This window comes from Alosa alosa, chromosome 1 (assembly GCF_017589495.1).
Source record: "Alosa alosa isolate M-15738 ecotype Scorff River chromosome 1, AALO_Geno_1.1, whole genome shotgun sequence".
NCBI classification, from domain to species: domain Eukaryota; kingdom Metazoa; phylum Chordata; class Actinopteri; order Clupeiformes; family Clupeidae; genus Alosa; species Alosa alosa.
In genome coordinates this window covers 10,164,316-10,183,334 of record NC_063189.1, presented here as the reverse complement: position 1 = coordinate 10,183,334, position 19,019 = coordinate 10,164,316, and the positions used below count along the sequence as shown (strand labels likewise).

The 19,019-nt window shown below is 42.3% G+C and overlaps 2 protein-coding genes across 3 annotated transcripts; one reads left to right on the top strand and one right to left on the bottom strand.

Annotated features, from left to right (window-relative positions):
- Window positions 1-816: 816 nt before the first annotated feature.
- Window positions 817-4,296, top strand: pter (phosphotriesterase related). 2 transcript variants are annotated; one of them, XM_048260664.1, is made up of 5 exons: window positions 817-891; window positions 1,557-1,988; window positions 2,313-2,578; window positions 3,019-3,159; window positions 3,414-4,296. In XM_048260664.1, the coding sequence occupies exons 2-5, from the start codon at window positions 1,557-1,559 to the stop codon at window positions 3,622-3,624; spliced, it is 1,050 nt and encodes a 349-aa protein (XP_048116621.1). In that variant the 5' UTR covers window positions 817-891; the 3' UTR covers window positions 3,625-4,296. The 2 variants fall into 2 exon arrangements, with proteins under 2 accessions (XP_048116621.1, XP_048116630.1); XM_048260673.1 differs by having other exon boundaries at window positions 874-959.
- A 328-nt stretch (window positions 4,297-4,624) lies between these two features.
- Window positions 4,625-6,661, bottom strand: c1ql3b (complement component 1, q subcomponent-like 3b). The gene is made up of 2 exons (XM_048260748.1): window positions 5,813-6,661; window positions 4,625-5,577 (listed from the first exon to the last, which is right to left on the bottom strand). The coding sequence occupies exons 1-2, from the start codon at window positions 6,410-6,412 to the stop codon at window positions 5,398-5,400; spliced, it is 780 nt and encodes a 259-aa protein (XP_048116705.1). The 5' UTR covers window positions 6,413-6,661; the 3' UTR covers window positions 4,625-5,397.
- Window positions 6,662-19,019: the final 12,358 nt, after the last annotated feature.

Below are 19,019 nucleotides of genomic sequence, written 5' to 3'. Positions count from 1 at the left end.
TTATAGTGCGTGGGCCAGTACAGGCCCAGAGGCCCAGCCGACACTCAGCCAACACTCAGTCAGATCAGTTTTATAGTGTGTGGGCCAGTACAGGCCCAGAGGCCCAGCCAACACTCAGTTATATAGTGTGTGGGCCAGACCTGGGCCAACAGAATGCATGACAGTCATTTCACAGTGTGTGGGCCAGACCTGGGCCAACAGAATGCATGACAGTCATTTCACAGTGTGTGGGCCACACCTGGGCCAACAGAAACAATAAGAGTCATTTCACAGTGTGTAGGCCAACAGTTCCAATAAGAGTCATTTTACAGTGTGTGGGCCAGACCTGGGCCAAAAGAAACAATGAGAGTCATTTTGCAGTGTGTGGGCCATATATGGGCCAGAGGAAATTCTTTGTGTCAGCTATCAGTAACTGGGCCATTGTTGGGCCGGAGGCCCAGCCAGAACTGGGCCAACACTCACAAAACCCTGAGGCAAGGTAGTGGGCCAGAGGTGGGCCGGTCAAATTTTGCTATCTGGGGTAGGCTTAAGTAACATTAAGAATCTCTGATCAATGTGATTGGTCAGGCTGGACCAAAGTTAGTGCCCGTCGCGATGCAAGTGTTGGAAACGTTTCCCAATCGAGTCACTAAATTCTTTACAAATGTAGCCTATTAAAGAACCAAGTAACATCAGGCTGTAATGCGTGATATCTAGGCTACAGTATAAAACTGTAGGCTACATACCCGTTCCTGTCGGCCTACACATGTCTATCTCCATTAGTGGCCGCTTGGGGAAGTGATCGAGAATATCGAGGATATTCTCGCGGTATTTCGGGGTTGCAACTTTCAAGCCTGTTGCTTCCTCTGCAAGACATTTGTGCAAGTAGCCTCACTGCAGTGCTGACCAAAGGTAATTCCTGCAGGTTGGGTCTAATGTTGTGTTTGGTCCGGTTTTGAAAGGCTCGGGCAATCGCAAAGGTTTGTTTTCACATTGGATTCGAGTAGGTTTCCTCACGTCGTCGAATGTAGCCTACCATTGCTTCGAAGTTCTTTACACTATGGCTCGCTCGCTTCATTGAGTGTTTATACAGGGACTATAAAACCTTATGTCGACAACATTGATTTTACTGTATTTTATTGTTAAATTGCGGGAATTTTGTGAAAGTAAGATATTTGGCGTTGCTTATTAGCAGGTGTGCAGAATAATAAGAATCAAAGTGCATAGAAACATTACATGTAATAAAAACTGCATTCTCAATCGGATAGCCTACACTGACCCAAATGTTGGCACTGAACAGCTACCCACCCTGTGAAAGGCAGCTAGCCTATGCCTAAATCAAAGATCAATCTTTGCCTAAATCCTGATAGTGAGGATTTGGGTTAGAGTAGTTGTAACGACACACATTTTTTATAGGACATGTCAAGTAAAAACTAACCTTTGCCCTCAATCTGTGGCCTTTTCCTCTGCATGCTTCGTAAATGTTATACAATGTGATTAATGATTACACAGATGCTTTTGCCATTGAAATTGTAGAACCGCCGAACATTCAGATCCCTGGTCTCTCTTCTGCATAGATGACAGCTTTAAGTGGAAAGGTCCAAACGGTGCTTGGGCTGTTGGATCCAGCCCAGCTGGGCCGCACCATGACCCACGAACACCTGACCATGACCTTCGAGTGCAGCTACGTCTCACCGGCGCCTGGAGAGGAGTTGGCGTCGGAGGCACCCATTGAAATGCGTAATCTGCACTGGCTCCGACAGAACCCATACAGCAGTCACGAAAACCTCTTGCTCTGTCAGGAGATCGAGGCGGTCCGAGAGGAGTTGCACTACTACCGGCGGGCAGGAGGGGGCACCATTGTGGAGAACACGACCACAGGCATCTCGCGGAACCTTCCCGCAATGAAGCAGCTGGCCAAAGACACAGGTGTTCACATCATAGCGGGGGCTGGGTACTACGTTGACGTGACTCATTCGGACCAGACCAAGAAAATGACAGTGGAGAAGGTATGTAAAGTAAAGTCATATTACAAGACTTAGGATATATTATGAGCCCCCTATGTCCTTTTGAGATGTCATTGTTAGGCTTGTTTAGTTGCACCCCCAATAATACTTCCCTAATCAGTATATTAATCCTTATCAGTGATTATCACTAATAGTCACTTTAATGTTTATTCTTAGTAGAGAGAATCATTTTCAGCCATGTTTAATGCCTTTGGTTAATTTATGCTCATTGTTTTCATTTTTCAAAAGAGTATAAGATGTTAAATTCAGTCATGAGGTATCCTCGGACAGCAAGCTAACATTCATATTCAAACATTCCCCTAAAAGCTGACTGACATCATTGTGAGCGAAGTGCTTCATGGCGCGGATGGTACAGACATTCGCTGTGGTGTTATTGGTGAGATTGGTACCAGCTGGCCAATCACAGAGAGCGAGAAAAAGGTGCTGAGGGCCACTGCACATGCTCAGACCCAACTCGGCTGCCCTGTCATCATCCATCCGGGCCGGCACACCACTGCCCCCACAGAGGTGGTGCGCATTCTGCAGGAGGCCGGGGGAGACATCTCCAAAACGGTCATGTCACACCTGGACAGGTTAGTCCCTTAATGGGAGTGAAGACCAAATGGGATGATCAATAATACTTGTTTCTGATAAACTAGATTCCAAAGTTCTGTCTAATTTTATGCCACCTTAGTATACATTAAAAAATTAAACCTTTATGTTTTATAGCCATGAGTTTGGACTAAAAACCTCAGTGGATTAGGGAAGAGTGGAAAAATGATAAAATATTTACAAAACAAATACCCAACTGACAGCTGAAGAGAACAGGAAGCCATTATCACTCTCAAGTCTGGTATATTATATGTTAATTTAGTGAAAGCCTTGAAGTATTTATAAAGTGTTAATTGGTACCTAGCCTAGGTAGTGCATTCTTGCTATAGGTTGGGCTACATCTCTATTGTGTCCTTCCATCTTGGCCTGTATATTTGTACACCCAGGGTAATCTTTAACTGTGCTGCTGTTCATTCCTCAGGACCATCTTTGACTATGGTGAGTTGCTGGAATTTGCCAAGCTGGGCAGCTATCTGGAGTATGACCTGTTCGGAACAGAGATGCTGGACTATGCCTTTAACCTGGAGATTGACATGCCCAGCGACAGTCAGAGGGTGCAGGCGTAAGTAATCCTCTTAGTCGTGTATGGGGGGGGGGGAGCCCCCACAGTCTACATCTGGTGTTTTTTTCACTACGGTAATATACGACCCCTTTGCATTATTTGCTACAAACAGGATGTCATTGCCCTAGTTGTTCGGTAACGTACATTTTTTTGTATAAGTGCTACAGATTTGTGGACAGTTTTCAGATCTCATCATGATATGTATCAAACCTGGCAATGGCAATAAAGTATTATAATGTAATGTGTTGTTTCAGGTTGTCCTTCCTTGTGAAGGAGGGATACGAAGACCGGATTGTTATCGCACATGACATTCACACTAAGAACCGCTTGATGAAATATGGCGGGCATGGCTACTCTCACATTCTGAAGAGCATTGTGCCCAAGATGCTGTCTAGAGGGATCTCTCAGAACCAAGTGGACAAGATCCTGATCGATAATCCTAAACACTGGCTAACGTTCAAATGAGTCAATGTTTATACTAATTGCTATCCATCAAGGAAATTGTATCACTTCAGAGTGATTAAGGTTTTTTTTTGGTGCTATCACAGAAAGTAATGATTGACCGAAGTTTCATTTTTGCACAGAACCTAAAAGTAAAGGTCCTAAATGTGATCTACCAGTGCAATAAGTTTTAAACTGTAATGTGTGTTCAGTTATGTCCTTTGACTGAAAGGATTGACTAAAAAAGTTACTGTGAAATGAAGGGTGCAATTTTATAAATCTCCAAATCTTTGAATGAAAACCAGTGCTGACAGTCTTATGAAATATTTATACTAATAAAAGGCTGATTACTAAAGTAATTAAAGATTAACATATTTACAAAGGGAACATTTTAGTAACCTTTCAGTGTTCACAAATCTTATTTGGCTGTGAACACTAGACAATGGTGTTGCTAGGAAAGTCCTCTAAATCCAATTTCCAGGTATACAAAGCAATAATTAAACTGGACATAACTGCAGATTTCAAATGGTGCTATAAAAATGTGGTGCAATGCCTTGTTTTTTGACAGTGTTTTTCAGCTTTGTTTATATGTTTTCTAAATATGATTTCTTTGTCAAGTTTTCCCATCAACAAATGGAAATCAGAGAACAATGTCATGCTATCAGGAAACATTAAAATAATTTCTGTTTCTAATCATCTTTTTGTCTGTGTGTTTATTGTGGATTGGGTCTTATGTAACATCATTCATTGACATCCGTCTTATCAGTGAGTCCTCAATATTAATGTATTGGAGAACTCATCATCAGTTTGGCAGCACAGTCCACAGCGCCTGTTGATGGAAGCAACAAACAGTGTCCCTGCCAGCTCCAAAGAAAGCATTTGGTGCTCTCTACTTAGACAAGGAGGAGAAGAAACACATGGATGCAGATACTTTCAAACCATCTGATGGCTGTGAATTGTAACCACATGGTTTGAATCATGTTCATCCCTCAAGTAAAAGGAAAGACTTGTTACACTTTCAGTGCCCAGTTATGTGAGTTTATTAAAACCTAAACTGTAAGCCACCTGTTTTAATGGTAACACCATAGCGTTATGTATAGGAAAGAAACTTCAACATGAACCATCATATTAATACATACAGTATACTGCATTAATGAATGTATCCTCCCACAGATGCACACTCTGTGTACAATCCATTAATTCCAGCTAAATTCCATGACATATAGTACAAAACAAAGGATTGTCAATGTGGATGTCATTTCGTTTTCCAACTGTCAACATTATCCATGATTAGAAGTTTTATTGCAAATTATGTTGCATCTACAAGGTTACCCACTAGTTCTGTGCTAAACAAGGGATTGGTATAATTAGAGAACAGTAAGTATGTCAGGCCTAGTTGCTTTAGTGCTTGCTTAAACAACCTTCTTATGGACCATTGTTATGGTAATATAGTCTATACCTGGAATTTACATAGAATGGAAAATTGCTGGATTTTATACCACAGAAATAATTTCTTATACAGAGTGCACTAATTTAAAACTTATTTTGGTATATGTCTTACGCTATTTGATGCACCTGTTTCAAGCAAGTACTATCTCAGTGTAAAAATGCCCACAAGTATGTAATAATAATACATGCGTGCGTCTGGGATATACCAAACCTTTTTTGTTCGACCAAGAATGTTTACATTTGGGTAGGGCAGGGTGTCGATACAGATGTTGGTCAAACAGTATTTGTTTGTTGTCAGTTGTTGCCTTGTGGTACAAGGTGAGACCATGAAATGTGAAAGAATGCGCTTTAATCGGCATAAATCATGAAGCCAGAGAAGGTGCTGTACTTGTTGTTATTCCCACCGTGAGCCTTTCCGCCGTCCAGCTTTATGTAAATCTCGTCACCGGGTTCGAGGTGCAGAATTACACTATTGCTGGCATAGTCGTAATTCTGGTCAGCATCTTGTGCTATTGCGCTCGCCCGAACCTGAAAAAATAACAACGAAAATTCAATGTTCAACGTTCATATAAATATACAGTACATTTTAGTTCAGTCATTATTTCACTTTATGTATGTAACTGCTTGACCACCTTAAGCTATAGCCACACATACACTCTACTGGTGTTCTTTTGAGTTTGATTAAACACTATCTGATTCTGTTTTACTAGACTAAACGGCAACACTAGATCCTAAGATCCCGCATTCAGGGGGAGCGCCTTACCTGATTGTTTTTGCAAAGATCAGCCCACATGCTGGTTCCATCACCTCCGCGCATCAGTACGTGGTACACGAAGAAATAGATTCCTGGAATTGAACAGGTGAATTTGCCCGTGGTGGGGTCATAGTGATTGCCAAGATTGGTGACCACATCGTCGAATTTTAACACTTCGTACCCCTCGTGTTGTTTTTTAAGCCCTGCGTAAAAGGCGATTTTGGGCACGGTGTTATATGTCGCTGCGCTAATGCCATTGGTTGCTGCGCTTTCTCCCGATGGTCCAGGTAATCCAGGGGGTCCTGGTTCTCCCGGTGGCCCAGGTGGACCCGGTGGACCCGGCTGGCCTCTGGGGCCGTTCCTTCCTATGCGCCCTGCATCGCCCTTTGGGCCCCGAGCATACGGCGGTGGAGACTGGATCAAGTGGTTGTCACGAGCAGTGTCGACTGAAGCAGATGCTGGAGACTTTGTTCCATACGGATCACACACCATCCTACAGGCGCCGAGCATTTCATAACTCGCGGAGGTCCCAGCTGAGTTTACCAGGAAGGGTATTAAAATCACCAGCACCAGTACCATGACAACACCGAAGACGCCGGTCGTGATCATTCGCGCCCTGCTGGCCAGTCTCGTCAGGGCTGGGCGCTCCCCCTGAATGGTTTTGCGCGAAATCTTCCTTAATTGGTGAGCCACAGATTGTAAGAAGAACGGTCCGATGAGCTTCAAAACGATACGTTTTAACCAACCACTTAAACATGTGTTAATTAACTTTTATTTGATAAGAGCACAAAGTTGAAGACTTTGTTCTCTGTGCATCAGTAGCCACCCATGCCGATTCCGAAATGCACAGAGCAGTGTTCAGAAATTAAAGTCCTTATGTAAGAGAGGTGATAGCGTGTGGATTAAATGATTTCAGAAAAAAAAAGGTTGATCACATTGCCTCTGAGTCAGACTGAGAGACTGGCAGAGGGAGAGGGGAGGAGAGGATGGGAGGAGCAGAAGAAAGAGGGAAGTGGTTCAGGCAATTAAGACTCTATTGTACTAATCTGAATCAGGCTTTACATTAGCATTAGATGTGTATTTTTTAAAATATGCTAATTTTGAAGGGTGATTGACAAATCCACATTCACATTGCATTTATAATTATTCACTCATTGTATCCAAACACAAATAGCCCCAAGTCTGTTCACAGAAACAAACAGTGCTGGAAGGTTAGCATGTAGGATGTTCATCAGATCATTTAGTGCCAGGTGGGGAGAACAGAGACTTCCTGTAACATGTTATTCAATGAGACCTCAACATGGGGGCCGAAACATTCAAGCAGACCCCAACAATGCATTCTGTACGAGATTGTACAATAATTATGACCGCCGCGCAGCGAAGCGGCGGTCATATAGGTTTAGTCAGATTTTTTTTTTTTTTTTTCGCATGCCCAAATTTCCGTCAATGATTCCCGGGACACTGAAAGACCGGGGTACACGAAACTTGGTGGGCATGTAACCCCACATGGATAGCATGGAACCATTGTTTTTCGTTTTGATCTGTAGCCCCCCCGCTGGACTGGACCCCCCGAAAGGAGGGTAGGGCAAACACAGTTTTCTGTGAATATCTCGAAAACTGTAGGGTTTAGGAGGACCATTTTTTTTGTATGTTGATCTCAAGGGGCCATGTCAACCCATTCCATAACCACTCATTTCATGTATAGCGCCACCTAGTTAAACACAAAAAAGTAAAAATGAGGTGGTGTAATTGAAGGTATCTGTGACCTAACATAGTCAAAACTGCACGAAATTGGAATTGTAGGATCATTATGACACCCTCTGTATGCACGCCAAGTTTTGTGGAATTCCGTTCATGGGGGGGCCACACAATAAATTAATTTATGTTACTATACACCAACTGGCCTGTAGGTGGCCGGAGACAGTTTTCTGTGAATATCTCGATAACCGTAGGGCCTAGGAGGTCCACCTTTTTTATGTATGTTGGTCTTAAGGGGGCATGTCAACCCATCCCATTACCACTTATTTCATGTATAGCGCCACCTAGTTAAAAAATTAAAAAGCAAAAAATTAGGTGTTTTCATCACAATATCTCTGGCTGACAAGGTCAAAACTGCACGAAATTAAAAGTGTAGGATCATTATGACACCCTCCGAATGCATGCCAAGTTTTGTGTACTTTCGTTCATGGGGGGCCTTACAATAAAATAATTTATGTGTACATTTAGTGACGTACACCAACAAGGATTCCCGGGACACTGAAAGACCGGGTACACAAAACTTGGTGGGCATGTACCCCCACATGGATAGCATGGAACCGTCATTCTTCGCTTTGATCTGTAGCCCCCCGCTGGACTGGACCCCCCGAAAGGAGGGTAGGGCAGACACAGTTCTCTGTGAATATCTTGAGAACTGTAGGGCCTAGGATGACCAATTTTTTCCGTATGTTTGCCTCCAGGGGTCATGTTAACCCATTCCATGTGCACACATGTGCATAAACAGATACACACACACACACATACATTTACAGTAATCATACGTATGACACATACTCACACAGTAGACATATGTACGCATGCATGCACATGCACAAACACACATACGCAGGCAAACACACAAGCACGCACATACACACACACACACACACACCCACACACATAAACATAAATTTGTACACGCACACATGCACATAATTCAAGAATTTTTACCGCCATCTACTCCCCTGAATTTTTGGTCATTGATACCGGGACACCGAACCACCGGGGTACATGAAATTTGGTGGGTATGTAGCCCCACTAGACTTTTACGGAAAAATTTCATTTCGTCCCCGGGTACCACCACCAGCCCCCTGGCTGGGCCCCCCGAACTGCAAAAAAACAAACAGTTTTTCCTAAATAACTACCTGAACCGTGGCACTGAGGATGAAGAATCTTTTATGGTATGTTGGTCTCAAGGGCCCACATCAACCTGGCTCATAATCACTCATTTGTGATTTGCACCCCCTCGAAAAAAATGAAAATGCAATACTATTCTGCTTTAATTGCCCCTATCTTCAGTTAAGATGTTCAGAACTGCACCAAATTTTATGTGTATGATTGACCTGGCATTCTCTGGGGGTATGCCAAGTTTCGTAGAATTTCATCCATGGGGGGGTCTAAAAAAATTAGGTTATGTGTACATTTAGTGACTGTACACTCATTGGCCTGTAAATGGCGGTGCACACATATACACATGCACACACACAGGCACCCACATACTATCGGTATTAGAACGGCCGATACATAATTACAAATTCAGTAGGATTAAAAAAAGAAAGCCAAAATAAATATTCATCATCATCATCATGGCTGCATTTTCAGTATTGGCTTATAAGTAGTCGTTTGTCCACTAGATGGCGATCGTTGCAGTGAGGCGTAATTTTGTTGGAAGTTAAAAGTGGGATGGAAAAACAATGGACGCTTCCTACAAGGACTGTAATTTACCTCAGCGGACATCTAATAAGGATAGGACGATGTTCACATGAAGTGTAATTCCCATTTCTTCTTGAAGTTGAAATAAATCTGAGGATGTTTATCGGACATGCTTGGTTTTACTGCAGGTAACGTTAATCTTGTAATATCAATAAGGACCTAGGTAATGTGACCGTTAAGCGTTAGTTGAGTGATGGAGGCATTTGATTGATTGCATTTGTAGAAAACTATAAATGCGGTTATACCAAGCAAATTGATAGCAGCACTGTTTGTATCTTCGACTGTCATTTATTGCACGTGCTACAAAATCATTCTGTGCAATGGAAGATTTACCAACGTAACCGGGTCTGATACAGTTTTGCCTATACATGCGTGAGACTGAGACGCCTGTTTATTTTGTTTTAAGTGCGTGCATGGTGTGAGAGGGGAATCGATGTGCTTTGATTACAGCTTGGTAGTTGTAGTCTTGTGAAATTAAAAAGCACGTGTGTGTGAAGTATCCAAACAATGACACCTTCATTTCATTATGGCTGCTTTAGCAACACACCTTAAGCTACTGTGTAGTGGGTCCCATCTAGAAGTGGCTACTTCATTCGCGCTTTCCTTGACTCATGGAGCTGCTTGAATGTTATTAACATTTTTCGCCACGATATGGCAGTTTAAGTCCGCTTGATACTGTAAGGCGTAAGCCATTGGTTTCCAAAGGAGATTTTATTAGTGTCACCAGCATAGCCTATTGACAATTTATGTTGTAAATAGGCCTACCTTATAATCCTACCTGTAGCTTAGGGAAGCTAACAGCTTTCTATTAGGATCTAGTTTGTTAGTTACCGTTTTGTCATAACTCCCTGATGCATTTTTGCATTTAGAATAGCCAGAGCGTGTATATCTCAATCGGAAAATTAAACAATATCGGGTGCCTATGGACTAGGCTGGGTGAACCCAGCCTGATCTGCCCGCTATTTATTTTTTGATTTCTTAAAAGATTGAGCTTGGAGACTAGGCTACTGTTACTTAATTTGTGCATTAACAATAACGTTTCAGACTACTGTTACTTAATTTGTGCATTGACAATAAAGTATTACATGAACTAAAGATGACTAAAATCTTATGTAGAAGAAGAAACATTCACAAAAAATCCATCCATCCAAAAATGACCTTTGTTTTTGATAGCTGTTGAAAACGGCATGGAACTGACAGAGATGTTTTACACAAAAAAAATAAATAAATAAATAAATAACATTATGCTGATACCTTTTGCTTTTCCCAAATACAATGTAGCCTACAGGTGTAAGTGACCTTTCATCAATCCAGTTGCAATGGATGAACTGTGATTAACTGCCCTACTTGTGATTGTTTAGAGATTTTAAAGGTTTTATAACAATGCTACATCTTCTTTGGCTATTCTACAATCTATTCACCTTTTCAGCACCAGTAGGCTACTTTCTGTGCAGCCAAGACACACACACTCAGGCATGCCAAACAAGCATACACAAAAGTTTCAAGAGTGGGGATGGAGTAAAATATGGAGACAAATTGAAGTGTGATTTATTTTCATGAACGGATGTACAGGACTGAGCGGCGGTCATATTTTGTACCGCTATGCGGTACATCTAGTTAGTATTATTACTTCAATAAAGACTCATATTCAAGGTTAAGCCATTTTCATGATTGTTTGAAAAGGTCAGACATGCTTTTATTTCATGTCAGCTTGATAATTGTAATGCCCTGTATGGAGGTGTTAGTCATGGTTCTCTCTCCCACCTACAGCTGGTACAAAATCCTGCAGCATGTGCTATAAATGGACTTGCCCCTGTACCTACATCCCCAGGTTGATTACTCCTTGCATACCTGCTTAGACATTCAGGTCTGCTGACCATATATTTTGTCCACCCAAAAGGCTAAGTTAAAACAGAGAGGAGACTGTGCCTTTTCTGGCCCCTAAACCATAGAATAGTCTACCCCCTAAATTTAGGATGACCGCTACTGCTATTAAAGGAGCATTTCAGCGATCTTTTTCTCCTTTCATGAGTCCCCATGCTCATACCCTCAGAGTGTAGCCCTGTAGCTGCTTGGTGGCTCTAGCTGTTGGCTGCAGCAACTCAAGCTAGGTAGAGCCGATTGTTTTTCTTTTTATCCGTACCAACAATACTCGGTGACATTGAGAAACAGAGATCTACGTATGTGAAAAATCGCCAGAATTCTCCTTTAAATCCAGAATAATTAGGCTACAAATGTAATGTGATTGAAAAGTTGTATAAAGGGTGCTATAGTTATTCCATTCCGGTTCAGAACATCTGTATCCCCACTCACACCATTGCACGGCCCATCTCTGTGATTCACTCTACTGGACCAGCCTGGACCAGTACTTTTGGCACTGGCCACAACTGAGTCAGCACTATTGGCTGACCAGTCTGATAGTGAGTCACATGGCCTGCTCGGCTTCTCAACAGAGCTGTAGCTGACAGTAGTCGTGCCTTTCAAAACTTTCTTTTTTGAGTCAGTTTTTGGACAACTGTACAGAGAGCTCTCTGTGTACAACAGAATATGTTTTAATGCACATTATGAAGTCTAATGAGAAACCTTTAAGAATGAAGTGGCAGGTGGCATTTTTGATTGATGTTTGATTGACAGTTGATCTGTCACATCACATATGGATGTTTATTCCTCTCAGATCGTAGTTTGTCATCAAAAACCACCTAAAGGCTTGCGCCAGACTCACCTCGGGGAACTATCAGTTTTCTGCACCATTCTGTCAGGTCCATTACTTTGAAGGAGTCATTGATATTTTTATTGAATAAAATCAACACAGGAGGGTCAAGTGGGAAGGAACTAATTTTGGTTCCCGTGTCACTTCATTTTAAATCATCCATGGGCATAACTGAAAGCTCTGACTCCGTTTTGACAAGTGGATGAGCAAACCAGATAAAACATGAATTATACATGCCAGGAAAATTATTGACTGGAGTCCTCTTCTTCTAGATGTTAGTATGCTAAACAGTCCTACATTAATTTAGCTCCCAAACCTGTTGTCAGCTTTAAGGGTCGGTCTATGAAATATGTATGACAGAACCTCAAACACTGCACGCTGGTCTGCTCTACAATATCTAACTGAAAGCGAGACGTTTTGGAGAAGCAGCCAATTTACAGTATCTCTTTCATTAATTTGGCTCTGTCAGTATACTTCTGTCCTGTCACTTTGGATTGTACTATACTGCTTTTCATTTAGCTAGGTGCTGGTTTTGGAGAAACTTGAGGGTTTTGTACAACATGTAGACGTAATATGTTTCAATCCCCATATCTGTTACATACTGTGATACATTCAACAGAGATTCCACAGAGCTGATCTGACTGTTTTATTGTTGTTGTTGTGTTACTCATTCCTCCTATTTATAATCTGATGTCCTTGTTATGCATGACTTAACTACTTCCACAGAGTGCTGATATGATAAATAACTCATTATTCATGAGGATAAACAATGGCCTGTTTGATTTTGAATGGGCACACATTGTGAATCGGCGATCCGATTTCTTTCCATTTTTTGTACCTTCTGCTGCCATTATGAATGCCTATTGAGGCCCTTTGTACAGTTTCTCACTCTGCAGGGGAGCAGCAGAGGGCTGTGCCAAAATAGAGCTTTCGCAGATGAGCGTACCAGTAAGGAAGAGAAGGTGCAACCACACCTCCCCCTCAAAGCATGTCCTGTGGAGTCATGGCTTACAGACACTTAGCCAATTCTCCTGAGCCAAGAAAAGAGCCTCGCTTCACCGCTCAAAGTAGTTGTCACATTGTTTGCTCCAAGAAGGCCAAATCCATCTCACTTCTGTGAACCGACTGCAGGGTGAATGATCAATGATCAAATGAATGACTGACTGTTCAATTCACTGCCCTGTGTTGTATGGATGCATTACCTCAGCAAAACTGGACCTGTGTTCTCTAATTCATCAAGTGTGAATGCAACAGGATTGCTATAGTCATATTCTGTAAATAATCAATGTGTCAAGCCATGACAGATGTTACAAAATGTGTGCTTCATTCAACAATGCATCCACTGTGAAATCTTGGTCTGGTTCTAGCCATCACAGTTGATATGGAACTTGGTTAGGTCTACTGATGACTGTCAGTGAAACTGTGAGCATTTGTGTCAGTCACTGTGAGTGGTGAGTGTTTTTCAGATGCTCTTTCCTATTACTTACTGTATGTCAGTAACAGGCTGATAAGGGAACAGAGGGAGGGTTAACTTTAATTACCACTCTGCGGTGGCACCGCGACACCTCCTTAAACACCTGGGCAGACTGGGCATCGTCGGGCGCCTCGCTGTGCCATTCTGTCCCAGCCATTATGTAACATATGAGGAGGATGCAGAGCCCTGCGGAGTGAGAGGGCTGCGGGCCTGGCAGACTCGCAGGCCATGTCTCATTCCTTCTGGAGAGCCACCAGTCACTGACAGAGGGGCAACATTACTAATCTACACGTGCTGCAGAGAGTGTGTGTTTGTGTGTGTCAAAGAAAGAAAGAAAGAAAGAAAGAAAGACAGAGACAGGAGTGGTGATGGTGAAGGAGAGGAGAAGTGGAGGACCACCACTGGAGGGTGTGCTTGTAAGAGTATCAAGTGCTGGAGAACAATGTGCTGGTTTGGGACGTTTCAGATTTCATACAATCAGTCACACGGCGAGCTGAATTAGAGAAGAAGCTCCTCTTTACTTCCAGCACAACAGGATCTTCACACAAACCCCTCACAGTGTTTTCAGTCACGTCCAATAAGCTATACACATTTCTTCCAGTCAAAGGCAGAGGAGAACTGTTGTGGAACCCTCTGAAATTCCATAGAGAGGGTCACAGACAAATGGGTGTTGTGAGCATGCAATCAAGGAGAAACAAGGTTGAATTGTATCATTGCTTGCTTTACATCCCTTAAGCGATCAGCATATTAAATTACAGCTCAGGACTGGGTTGAAAACACATATCTGACACTGTGATGAACACAGACAAGGTGTTTGTACCAGAAACATAAAAAGCACTGAGAACAATGGGCAGGCTGATTGTTCCCAAAGATGTGTTGCAGAAAAGCAGAGGCTTTCAGATGGCTTGGCTTAATTGTGGAGACGGGACAACATAGTGACTTTGTGTGTGTGTGTGTGTGTGTGTGTGTGTGTGTGTGTGTGTGTAAGAGAGAGAGAGAGAGTGGAAAAGAAGACAATCCAGATAATCAGAGAAGCAGAACAGAGACTAAACTATACACCTAAGACTGGTAGAATGTGTAAAAGGGTTCACTTTCATTCACATGATCTCAAGTCATTTCAAGTCACATGATACGTCTCTACATTTATTTGTTACTGTTTCGTTGTGAAACAAATAGTTTGCAACATAACCTGAATAAAACATTCTTTAAAACACAGCTGATCAACCGTCTCCTTTCACTTTTGGATGAAATTCCATTGCAAGAAGTGACTGGACTACTTGCGGAGTGATATGAAAGATGTGAATCAGAAGCACAAAACCTGTTGCCATTTGACAAAGTCAAAGTCAAAGTCAAAGTCTGCTTTATTGTCAATTTCTTCACATGCCCAGACATACAAAGAGATCGAAATTACGTTTCTTACTATTCCACGGTGAAGACTAGACATATTTTACCAATGAAGTCCACAGACAAACATAACATTCAAGTAAACAATAAAAGTAAATAAGAAGGCACACACTATGAAGAAATAAGAGCAGCAAAATTGGGTTGAAATTGTGCAATTGTGCATAGACAGTCAATATAGTAGTGCAAAGTCAGGCCAATAAATGGCTGAGGTAGTTCTGTTTGACCTAAGTAAGCAAGTGGCATAGTGGTGCAAGTTATGTAAGAGCAGCAGAAGTGTTGTGTTTTCAGGACAACAGGACAACAACAACAAGTTGCAAGTGGAGTAGTGCAAGTGGAGTAGTGCAAGTGGAGTAGTGCAAGTGGAGTAGTGCAAGGCAGCCATTTGGGTCCAAAGTCCAGGATGTTAGCTGAGGGTGGAGGGGGGGAGAGGGTTCAGCATCCTAACAGCCTGGTGTATGAAGCTGTTGGTGAGTCTGGTGGTGTCGGGAGCGCAGGCTTCTGTACCTCTTCCCAGAGGGCAGTAGATCAAACAAATTGTGAGTGGAGGGACTTGCATCACTCACAATTGTGGTCGCTTTGCGGGTGAGGTGGGTGGTGTAAATGTCCTTCAGGGAGGGGAGTGAAGCACCAACAATCCTTCCAGCTGTGTTCACTATGCGCTGCAGGGCTTTCCTGTTGTATTCAGTGCAGCTTCTGCCCCACACAGCGATACAGCTGGAGAGGATGCTCTCAATGGCGCCTCGGTAGAAAGTGGTCATGATGGCTGGTGGAGCACTTGCTCGCCTGAGTTTCCGCAGGAAGTAGAGGCGGGCTGAGCTTTCTTAAGCCAGTGATGCAGTGTTGGTGGTCCAGGAGAGGTCCACTGATGTGCACCCCTAGGAATTTGGTGTTGCTCACTCTCTCCACCACAGCACCATCGATGGTCAGTGGCAGGTGTTGGGTGCACCTCTCCGGAAGTCAACAACAATCTTCTTGGTCTTGCTGACGTTCAGCAGGAGGTTGTTGTCCCTGCACCACGTGGTCAGAAGGTCGACCTCCAACCTGTATTGAGTCTCATCGCCCTTGGTGATGAGACCCACCAGAGTTGTGTCGTCAGCAAATTTCACTATGTGATTGTTGCTGTAGGTTGCAGTGCAGTCATCGTCAGCAGGGTGAAGAGCAGCGGACTGAGCACGCAGCCTTTGGGGGGCCCCGTGCTCAGTGTGATGCTGCTTGAGATATTGTTGCCAACACGCATTACTTGAGGCCTCTGACAGAGGAAGTCCAGTAGCCAGTTGCAGAGGTAGGTACTGAGTCCCAGTTTGTCAAGTTTGCAGATGAGTTGTTGTGGTATTATGGTGTTGAATGCAGAACTGAAGTCTATTGCATCCTCTGTGGACCGTTTGGCTCATGACAGTGGTCATTATATGTTTTCAGCGATTATTACATGGTTAATTGGTAATTAGGCTAATTAGCCTGTAGAATGCTGGGAAATCCCATTCACTTTTAAATACACAATTATTTCTTATTTACAAAAATGTATTACATTTCTGATTAATATTCGTGTTAATAAAAATGAGAACAAGATGTTTTCTTGCTAATTCTGATTAGCAAATGGATTCACAATAACCACATTTTTACCTTTAAAATGGTTCGTTAAAAGTAATGCATGGGGATGATGGAAGTGCATAATTAATGTGCTTGCAAAGCAGCACACTTATTAAGTGTGCTTGCAAAGCAGCACACTTATTAAGTGTGCTTGCAAAAGCAGCACACTTATTGTTCTTCTTAAGTTTTATTATTATTTTTCCCCGTCTCCTAATTTTTTTGTCAGCCCTAGCGCCTAGGCCCTTTGAGACAGAGACACCGTTCCAACTTTAAAGCGTCCGGTCAGTACCGGTGTAAGTTGGTCGCGAAGATGACGTCAGGGTGGGCGTGCCGTTCGTCCGCCATATTGGATTGAACAGAAAGCGAAACTAAATTTTCACAGGTCACAAATTTGGTCCGAGCGCCCGCGAAACTTGACGTACATTATCCTTGGACCAAGCCTCACAAATGTTAGCGGAAGGATTTTTGATTTTTCGAAAGCGTTTGCCCGTCACAGCCAAACGAAATCGGCGGCGAAGCTCCGAAACAGGAAGTCGTCCATATCTCAGGAACACTGTCACATATCGATACCAAATTTTGTATATGAACTGGGGACTCCAGTGTGAGGTGCATAGGCAAAAAAAAAAAGAAATATTCCAAAAGTTTCCATCATTTGGCAAACCACCCACGGGTATTTGGTAACTCACACCATTCACCTTTTCACCATTTACCTTCTATCACAATGCCTTCCATGTATGCACAATGTCTCGGAGCAGACACAATTTCTCCAAGCAACCTTGCCCAATCATGAAATCCTTGCTCTGCCATGGGATAGTATGGACTTACGAATTGAAATAACAAGTAGAACAGTAGCTATATATAGCTTACATAATAGAGTTGTTTTCACATTGACGGTATTCAAATAAAATTTTTCATTATTATTTACATATCATGATGGGAGAGTATTATTAAAAATGTTACAAGTATGCAAATGCATATGTTTACGGGCATTTAGGTTTTACTGTGTTGTTTTGTTGTAAAGACATGCAAGGCATTCTGGGCGTAATGAACAGTGGTCGGCAGCACTCCATAGGCTACGTATTAATATGAATAGGTGTTTCTGTAAACCTAGGGATAATAAACAGCTATCTCTGTTACAAAAACGAGCTGGTAATGTCGCTCATTGAAGAGGGTACTATGATAAAAAGATTGTTTTCCTAAAAGCATGGAGTTGACGAAAGAATAAACAATCAATGTCGTTAATGTTAAATAGCCTAGAACTATCTGAGCTAGCTAGGTGGCAGCGTTGTATTACATTTCACTAGTGTAGCCTACTTGAAATACGGTGTGAGATTCCCAAGTAAGGAAGGTGCAAATATTATGTAATTTATCATGGGAAATTATTGGAAATGTTATTTCTTGTTTATTCTAATTGCAAACCACACACATCCATTCGAATCCACGCATTACACATTTAATACTGAAAGACTATCATTTAAGTTTATTTGATGTTGCCTTAGCAACACATCCTTCAGAGCAAAGATTCTAGAACAGGGTCAGAGAGACACGTTTTGAGTTTGTGGCCAAGAACCTAAAATATCGGGTTTCCATGTGCTGGATGGTGTCGTCCTTTATGAAAGTAAGTGTTTTATACAGTTAACGTTACAGACATAATGAGTCATGTTGTAGTGGTCAACATAAATGTGCCCCTTCTGTTATTAGAATGCTAAGCGGAGAAGCATGCTAAGCAGATATTTAGTATCATTAATTTCTTGTGTGGCTAGCTATAGGGAGGAGGAGATGTAGTGCTATGTTGCTAATTGGGATTTATGTTGTTTAAGCGTAATGCCATGGTCATTTGATAAGAGATGCTTGCACCGTAACCGTCACGTGTAACTTTAGGACTGCTATTTTTTTTTACTAACAGTAATTCCACGAAGCACTTTAGCCCTAAAAGTAGCACCTCGTCTGTGTGACGGCTTAAAAGAAGTGGCAAAGGACTCCTAACGCGATGTTTTGAAATCGTCTACTATTGTCTACAGGAGCTTCAATCGTGAGGGAACTTGCATTGTAGGCATAACTAAGGGATGCAATAACACCACCAACAACCAAAACTAGCCTACTCATTGTCAACATGTACATGAAATGTAGCGTTTCATGTGGATCAAATTAAAATGTTTTCTTTGCAAGCGTAAGCATAGGCATATGGTGACAGATTAATTTATTAATGCTGCTGTGTGAATCACGGTAAGCGCGAATGAAGTGGCCACTTCTTAATGGGACCCACTGTATGGAAGTGGGATAAGTAAAATAGAGATGTTTTAAATAAGATAAGGTTAATCAGAATTCTCACGATATGCCCGCTTGACAACGGCAGAGATAGAACTGGCCTTTGGCCATAGCAACCATCCATTTAGAGCGACTGGCCTTCATAGCAACCAAAGATCTGAGCTGTGTTGCAATGTGAGGCAAAGTATAGAAAGGTGATGAAACATACAGAGACAGGTCAAGAAATATAGTGCAATGTAGACAGTAGTATACAGTTGATTTACAGGCGGTGGTTTAGAGTAATATGAAGTATTCCTTTATTCTGA